The 9323-nt window shown below is 40.7% G+C and overlaps 1 protein-coding gene across 1 annotated transcript in view; it reads left to right on the top strand.

Annotated features, from left to right (window-relative positions):
- The window catches only part of NYAP2 (neuronal tyrosine-phosphorylated phosphoinositide-3-kinase adaptor 2), a 140926-nt gene that overhangs the window by 111281 nt on the left and 20322 nt on the right, over positions 1-9323 (top strand). Inside the window, exon 5 of the mRNA XM_035888871.1 lies at positions 3901-4004. Coding sequence (XP_035744764.1) covers positions 3901-4004 — 104 coding nt within the window. The remainder of the gene's footprint in view (positions 1-3900; positions 4005-9323) is intronic.

Raw genomic sequence — 9323 nt, 5'->3', positions numbered from 1 at the left:
GGAGACAAAAGGGGGGACTGAAACACGGCCGACCCGCCATGCCCTACCAGCATTACACTGCATCAGCACCTGGCTCCTGGAGGTGGTTCAGGCACTCAGTGAGCAGTGCGTTTTTCGTAACATGGCACAGCGTGAGGGATGTGTCCTTTGAAGCTGTGCAAAATAATACCACCAAAGTTTCATCCGTTAAATATAGCAACTGAACCTTGTGAACATTTTTGTGCATAACATAACTAAATATGTTATGCAGCTCTCTAGCTACCCCGAACAATCTGCTGAATTCAAACCTCATGCTGCCCATTGATTGCAATGGGCATCTCTAATGGCTACTCAAGCGCACTGCATCCCCTGGCCGCAGTCCAGTAAAGCACTTAGACATATGCCTGTGAGTTCCCTAGCTTGGCAGTAGGCTGTTAGCCCTTGTCAGCTTTTGAATGGCTTACAGCAGTGTCAAAAGGGCCCTAGCTGTGGATGCAGAGTGTCCTGTGTTTGGAGTGGAGTCTCTGCAACCCACTTTCAGGCAGGTTCAATTTAGAACCAGAGGATCCAACCGCACAGTGAAGCGAAGCGCAGTGCAGAGGTGGGGTGCCATGCTAACTTTATCAGTATGGAGCTAGATGTGTTTTAGTTTACGTTATCATGGACCCTGAACAAATGGGTCCTCCTCAGAGGACAGAGATCTACGGATCCTTCCCTATGTGCTTATCAGGCTGGCTGATAAAACTCTGCTCCACACCATGCATTACTGTCACAAAGGGGACTTCTCAAGAAGTCTCAAGACTACACATTTCCAATGTTAGTACCGAGCTGTCTCAATATCGTCCACATGAGATAAACATGAATTAAACACTAGAAACCATCCCCAAAGTTTGCTGGCAGAAGTTGTTCCTCCTTCAAGATTCTCAGCAGTAAGTAGGAAAACCCATTTTTATTCCAGAATCAGTATCAATATGCAGGCTTTGCAGACAAGCTGAAATGACCCATTTAAAACATGAAAGCCAAGAGGTAAAGATACTGAAAGTGACTGGATGATGGACATAATTATGCAAGACAACCTTTTTAGATACTTTTTAGATAGCTCAAAGCAGAAGTTATTATTTGAAGTGATGATTATTATTTTGAGGTGATCAAAATCCAGTCAGCCTCAGTACAGTGAATAAGCTGTCCACAGCTGAAAAATAACATGCTGCAGAATACAGAGCAGCGAGTTGGGCACCACTTATGCAACAGACCATTTATGGATATTTTTTTCCCCACGGTAGTGTACAGCATGAAGATGTTACTCAGAGCGCTAATTACAGTAGAATAGAGTATTGGGTCTAAAAATATTCCTACTGAGACCAATGGAACAGGTATTTAAAAAAAAAAATAAATTTCCTTTCACTGCATAACCCAACATCCTGAACTTAAAAAAAAGCTAGATGGAGCAGTCTCTGAAACCTCTTTTGGTGAGGATCACCATGGAAATCGCAATAGTTTCCTTAATACTGCAACATATATTACAGGGAGATAAAGGAACTAATACTTCATCTGTGTGTGATAAGTTTTATTTCTTTGATGCCAGATGAAAGGAGTCTCTTTGGCAAGGAAATGGTAATCTCTTGTTGTTGCACATACATCCAAATTGGAAATTATGACACTTCTCTCTGCTTTCCCAAAGCAAAGAAAACAATTCAGAAGCAACGGCAGACAGTCCCGTGGAGTTTTTTACATGCTGGGTGTCTGATTCTGCTTGTCACAGCAAAAACAGAGCCTCTATTTAGCAGTGTGGAAAAACAACCGAAAAACTCCAATCCTTGTCCTCTCTGAAACCCCAGCAAAATTCCAGGAGGGAACAGACATGAGATCCATTATTATATCTATATTACTGAAAGAAACAGTCAGAAATTTGGCACACAGACGGTGTGAAATCAGAACAAAAACAAGTCTAATCAAACCTTCAGAATAACTGCCCAAGTCCAAAAAAAGCAAAACAACAGATTAAGTACAAAATGCAAGGTTAGGGGGGAGATCAGTCTGCTCCTTTCTGCGTGCTTATTGCCATGTTGACTCATGGTATGTTTACAGACTGACTAGGAATGAGTGAACTGAATAATGCATTCGTCGAACAGCATAGATATTTCTGCTGCTCAGCCAGCTGGATGTTAACCAACCTATTAATATTATTTGATTCATATTCACCCATACAGATGCTTTCACTGGTCTAAGTGCTCCAGCTTAAGTGGAGAGCTCTTCTCCATACCCTATTGAGTTCTGAAACATCCAAGGAAAATAAGCACTTAAGGTGACAATGAAAAAGCATCAGTGAGATTGGAAGAACACATTTCAGCATGTTGCTGGTAGGTGGTGTAATGTGCCAGCTGTCCTCAAGTTTCCACGATGTGCCAAGTGACCTCAAGGACGTGCTAGTGATGGACATCTTAAGTCCTTTCAAACAACGGCCCAGCCGGTGGCTAGTGATGATACTAGAGATCCATGTAGAAAAAACAGATGTTAGTATAAAACAGACAAAGCAGCAGTGCAAATGAGGCGTGAGAAAATACATTTCACAGAGACATAAGCGAAAGGTAGGTGAGAAAACGTGCTTCAAAGGCAAACTTGCCAAAGCAGGGTTGCAAGAGGCATAGGTCCTTATTCCCTTCATGAAAACATGAGATTGAATAGGAGGAATTCTTTAAACCCATTGTAAGGAGGCATGGGATAATTATTTTGTTATTTGTGGTAAAGCAGTACTATCGGTGCTGAAATTGAGAGTCTCTTATTTACAAAGTGTGTCTGCTGAGCGCAAATGTCCTTGACCACTAAATAGCAAAGACAGGTGCAGGGTTGGGAGGAAGGTTTATAAAACATGAGAATTAACACATTCATCTGAGCCAAAAGTCACGGGCTGAGAGATGTTTCCTCAGCCGTAAACAGGAAATGCAGGGACAAATATTTTTCCTGGGCAGAAACAGGCAGACCCTTTTCTCGGGAAAAGACAGTTTCTCCTAGGCCGGGTGTGGGGTGTTGAATACTGGGGGAGCACAATGGTGTCAGCATAGCTCAGACACAAAAACCTTAATCCAGGACTCCTGAGCTGCATGGTCACCTTTGTGTTGGTGTGTTAACAGTAGTAACCTGTGCTGGAAATCAGTGGGGAGCCTTCTGAGAAATGCCTCCATGTACAACAGCAGAAGGAAAATGAAATAACTGCGTAATTTCTGTGCAGTTCTTCTCTGGAATAGAGCTTTCTCTCAAGGCAACCTCTACTTCTGTAATTGCCTTGATTCTGGGGAACTGACTTCAGAATTTGCCATTGTTGATGTTCTGATTTCTCTCCTTTCTTCCTACCTTCTGTCTCTCAATTCACTGCCGTTAACATCAGATTCCCAAGTATTTTTTCTGTCATTCCAAATTCCCAAGTGCAACAGTATCCTCGCCACTTTTATACACTCCATCTTTCATTTTCTGGCATTTCATGCTTTCCCTCAGCACAATCAGTCTTTGGGTTACCATCTACCACAGCTCTGGGATGGAGAGATGAAACCAGAAGCTGCTGTAACTCCCCTAATCACTGCTGTATTTTATAAGGAGTAGAAAAAGGCACTTGGGAGGGGGAAAGGTGTGCAGCAAGAAGGTTTCCTTTATATGCTTCCTGTCTGTCTGCTGTTCTATGTTCTGTACTTCAGCTTCAGAGATGCTAGAGGAGGGGAAAGGGGACGTGGGATGGGTTCAGCCTTAATCCCCCTTCTTCTCATCTCAGCTTCTGTTCATGATTCAGCCAAATGCCCAAGACTTTAACTAGAAGCCCACCTTGGAGTTTCCATTTCAAGGGAATCCTGGGTCTGCCACGTTTCAGTTTACTGCAGCAGTAACCCACCTCCTGTTCACTGGTGTATTTTCTTCTCTCTTCCTTCACAGAGCCTAAAGCAAGTTGCAGATTAGGTCGGTCTGCATCCACATCAGGTGTGCCTCCTCCATCCGTTACTCCGCTCAGGCAAGCCAGTGATCTTCAGCCGAGCCAGGTACCATCGTTAGCCAATCGTGAATGACTTCATGTGCTGCAACATGCCAAATGTTTGTCACCTCTGTGTCTGTTGTTTGTTACAGTAAATGATTTTTTTTGTTTTGTCTTTCTTTTCTGTGCGTGTGCGTGCACGTGCACGCATCTATGTGTGCACATCTCTCATTGGCCATGAAATTCCACTGGCCACAGCCAGTAGAATTTTCTTTGCTCTTACTTCCTTGTATCCTTTCCTGTCTTCATTCTGTAATATAAAAGTAGTAAAACTGTACTGTATGAATTGGCTGGGTTTTTTATTTTTTCATGTTTTCTGTACTTTTCTACTGTCTTTAAAATTTATCAAACTTTGATAAATTTAATCTATGTTTTTATGTAAATTTCTTTTAAATGTCTTGTCTAAAGCACTTGCACCAATGTTTGTCAATGACTTGTACATACCTGACTTCTGCCCAGTTGTACTTTAATATTTGTGCCAGTCTCACATTTGTTTTGAGCTTAATGCATGATTGTATTACACTGTGATTTATCACTGTCCTGAAAACTGCTCTTACAGCAAGTTATTTTGTTTAGTTAAGGCAGCTAGACTCTCTTCAGCTATAGGCCATGTAATGCTTACAGGACTATTAAATAGTCCACAGTAGTTATAGTATTGTATATCGTTGGGAATCAAAAATGAAATCAAAGGGGTAACATTTCCATGTATCTTAAACAGAGATACTTTTTTTTCCTCATCAAAACCAAAAATGCCACATAGACCCTTTAGAAAGAAATGAAAGTGTTTGGTTTTGGCAAATTTCTCCAATAGCAAGAAAATGGAAAAGAAATAAAGACATGGGAAACCTATACTTACCTTTATTTTATATGCTAATACTGATATTGTATCATTTTGCTGCGCAGACCTGTATTATTAGTTTGACAGAACTAACTGCTGAGAGTAGCAATTGAGAGAAGAGGTTTCACTTAAACATAATGTGAATGCCTTCTGTCAAGCTCAAAGCACTCCAGCATTGCATCACTTGTGTGTAGGTATACGGGCCTACACATCACTGTGTATGTGTGTGGGTATATGTATGCACAAAGCGGCGTAAACATATATGTATATATGTGCACATACATATATGTATGCTCACACACACAAACACCCTTATTTAGACAGTGAATTTTCAATTGGCTTTCAGGGAATTAGTCCCCATAATCCTGTTGAACTTCAATGAGATTTGAGTGGAAAACTCCCTGAGGACAGCTTTGCAATAATCACATATTTAAGTTGTTTGTAGCTTGGTGAGTTGCTTCTACAAGGTCTTGACCAAAGTGGAGACCAGAAGAGTAAGGTTGATTTACTCAATCCAGACAGCCAGCTACTTGCTAGGAAGGTTATATTTGGGTAGCCCAGTCCATACAGGTTAAAATTCCTTAACCTGCAAAACTGGTGCTGTTGTATTACTTCTGAGCCCTGCTGGACACAATGCCTAACAGAACCTTGCACGTTTCTAAAGCGTATTTTACATAAGAAAATCAAATCCATAATGGAGATTCAAAATGACAGCCTATTTAAATACATCAAGTGTTCCTTCATCTAAGGAGGAAATTAGCGTTATTGTACTTCCAAAGGTTTTGAGTGTTTCAGTGTCATGTAGTACATGATTTTTGATTTAATGGGTCTTACAGAAGACATGATGCTGTGCTGGTTACTCAGTGGCAAAGGCACCTTGGGTGTTTTAAAGGGATTTTAGTCTCTCAGTTTATATTAAGAACTAAACAATAAGCCTTGAAAGCAGAAGCTGATGTGATAGAAGAGATAATGAGCCTCTTAGAAGCTGCAGCCAGGGTTCACTGAAACCGTGGAGGAAAAATCCACCCCACTTCCTACAGAAGAAAGGAAAAAAGATGATAAGAGGAATTTTCAAGTGACTGTAGAGGGTGATCTTGTTAATTGAATAATACATGGTATGGACATGGCTTCATGAAAAACAAGAAAAACTAGTAAAAGCTTTCTCTCCCTGTAAGTCTTCCCTTCAGGCAGTCAATCTCTTACTGTCCATCTATTAAGCTGTCATTTATTACGATGGCATAATTTTTTATAGGTGCGGATTTGACCCTGATTCCAGCGGAATGACAAAAGTCTTACTATCTCCATGGCAGATACAAACATTGCTTTGATTGTGTTCTTTATACACCTATTCTATCTTAGTGTGAAAATAATCTGTGACAGGTGAAATGTGTTTGGAAATGGCTGGGTTGTTAGCTCATTCTGAATCAGACAGATTGTGGCATACAGGGTATTTATTTTTGTGTGCTGTGACTATTGATTGTATTGATACTGGTTTCCTTAACCACATCGTAATCAGCAAAAGATTAAGAGGAGGCATCCTGTTATCCACCTCTTTGTTGATGAGATGGGCACAGCTAACTTTCATACAGGGATATGAGATCTGGGAAAGGGCAGGTTACTGTTAATTGGTTTTCTCAAATCTTCATGGATCCCAGACTGATGTTTTTCAAAATGTTTAACTTGGGGGAAAAAAAAATCAGATTTGCAACTGAGCTCTCAAGGCCCACCATTTTTAATACAGAATCATTCAAGGAAGTGGCAAGGATGCTTAGGAATTAAAAATAGGTCTGATCTAAAGAAACCTAAATTATAATTCCAATCAAATATTGGCTACTTATGTAACTATTGAAATTTAACTTTCCTATGCCTTATTTTCCTGTCTGTTTATTTGTGTAGGAATTGTGAGGATTAACCAGTTAATACTCATGGAACATATTTATGGTGTATTGATGGTGAGCATTATAGTGATCATTTATAAAAAAAAAAAGAAAGAGCTTACAAGCAGAGATGAATTATGTGGCTGGTCTCTGATGGAGAACACTTTAAAATTCTGTAGTGTAGTGGCAGCCAGTAGTTACCAACATGCTGAGCCAGATAGAGGGCATGCTGTTCTGTACTTAGTTCTGGTAAATGGTGAGGGCACTGTGGAAGAGCTGCTTGCAGGAAGTAACCTTGGGCAAAGATGTGAATTTACTCAATTTAAACTGAGAGATAAACATAAGTTTATCTTGGAACTGAAGTTATTGATTGTGTAAGGACAAAGTTTAAGAAGTTAAGGAAGTAGCAGAGGAAGTCAGGTGGAGAGCTTGGAACTATAATATGGCAGAAGCATGGAATATCTTTGAGCTACAGATGTGGCAAATAGCTGTATTTCCTAAATACTTAAATACCCTAAAGAGAGGAGTGTAAGTAGCAGAGAAGTGTTCTAGATATCACAGAACACAATGCTTTGTAAAGCTTCTTCAGTGTTAGCAGAGAGCTTACAGGGAATGGAAAAATGTTCCAGGAAATATAGTAAGTTATATCTTGGAGATAAGAAATGAGTGAATAAAATTAGAAATAGTGAAAGTCCATCTGAGTTTGGCCTTCAAATGGAAATGAAAGCAAGTACCAGTCATGTGTAGCCATCCCAGTGGACAGAGAACAGTAGAAGTTAGCCACCATATGAGGTTTATAAAGTAGAATAAACATGGTCCAAGGATGCCCCAACAAATAACTCATCACCCATATTGCTGGAGCCTCCGTCCTGGTGCCTGATGCTTCCATAGCAGGTGGGGTCAGGGGTTTCACCCTGCAGTGGTAAATGCTCAGTCGCACCAGGGGACCTCCATAATGAACAAAATTGTTCACTTATGTAAAGCAAGCGGGATTTGGAGTCACAGGTATTGCTGCAATACAGTGATGTTTCCCTGCATCCTATCATTCTCCACATCTTCACCTCAGGGTAACAGAGGATTACACTCTATTGATGGACTCAGAAATCCCTGTCACATACAGGATACAAGTGTACTGAGCATGTCTGTCACAAAAGAAGAAAACGTTTCAAGCAGCCTTCACCATGAAAGTCCCTCTGCTGGAGAGCAGAGCATCTTGCATCTGTATTTTTAATGTACATACAATCATCTCTAGGTCACTGCCAGGCTTCTCCAAAAGAGTCTTCAGCACACCAAAAAATCACTGGTTTCCATTTTAAGAAAAAGGAGCCAATGTAACTATCTCTAGATTTTTTGCTGCAAATGAATTTTGCGAAGTGAAGTTTGTTTTCATGAAGACGTAGACAGCTATTGGAAAATTACATGTGTTGAGCTGCTGCATAGCAGCACAGCAGTGCATGTTTGTAACAGAAGATCCACGATCTGAAGGAAAATACAGCCTTTGAAAACAAAACTCCTGATAGCTACAATGTGGTATTTCAGCTCTTCTGCAAAGCAGAGCCTATTTTGAGACAGGTTTCCAAAAAACTGTGTACCTTATCTGCAAATGCACAGCCTCTCTTCATGCTGCCTGCTAGTTACTTGCTTTTCAGCGGGAAGACAGCACTGCCCTTTACTGTTGCCTCCACAAGGTATGCTATCTTAATTCCAAAGGTTTGCTTGGCTCTTAAGGTCTGGTGTCTTCTTGTGGGGAGGACTGGGCAGTGATATCTAGCTCCAATTTAAGCAAGGAAAGAAGATTTAAACTTCACAGCAATGATCAAAGTAAAATCCAGAAGCCATGCTGAGATTAGAAGGAATGACTCAGAGAAGGGAATGAAGATACATGGACAGCTATGAATTAAGGGGTTTCAATTCACGTTGAAGGAATGAAGGAAAAGCTAGAAAATATATCAGAATCAACACTCAGGTTTTTTGTGGCTTATTTTTTTCCAAAATGAAGCTCACTTCATTACTTGCCTGGTATCTGCCTGAGCCCCCAGCAAGCTGAGACAGCATTTTTCTTCCCCCATACGACCCTGTCAGTGAACATGACAGAGAAGGCCCACGTGCTGGACAAACTAACCATTACCTTCCAAAAGTGAGGAGAGCTTTCACGTATTTTATGATTTATCCAAATGGAGTAACAGCAAAGGGGAAAGGCCTCCCATTCACAGAATGGACCTGACCATGTAATTATTGTCTTGCACCAAATGAAGTGAATCCATTAATAGTTTATTTGAGTATGTATCTTTGATAGGTGAGAATTTTAGATAAAAGTTGGCTCCTTAAATTTGTACTTAGGTAGGTAAATAATAAAACAGACTGGTAGAGGGACCAAGTATACTCTTTAGCTGAGATCTGTCCTACCTACGTCTGAGATGTTTAAATCAGGGGTGCAATACAGGCTCCCCATGGGTTGTATGAAGAGAGGCGCTGCAGAGGGGGTTCACCCAGCTAAGCCCTCTGTGACCATGTAGAGCTGCATGTCTGTTACCTTGGATAACCTTGTAATTTATCCTCCTAATTTAACCACCTCTGTCAGTTGTGAAAAGCAAGGTGGGATCATTCCTGC

The sequence above is a fragment of the Egretta garzetta genome, unplaced genomic scaffold (genome assembly GCF_000687185.1).
Source record: "Egretta garzetta isolate BGI_Z169 unplaced genomic scaffold, ASM68718v1 scaffold161, whole genome shotgun sequence".
NCBI lineage: Eukaryota > Metazoa > Chordata > Aves > Pelecaniformes > Ardeidae > Egretta > Egretta garzetta.
The sequence above is the reverse complement of the archived record's forward strand: the minus strand, read 5'-3'. Positions and strand labels throughout refer to the sequence as shown.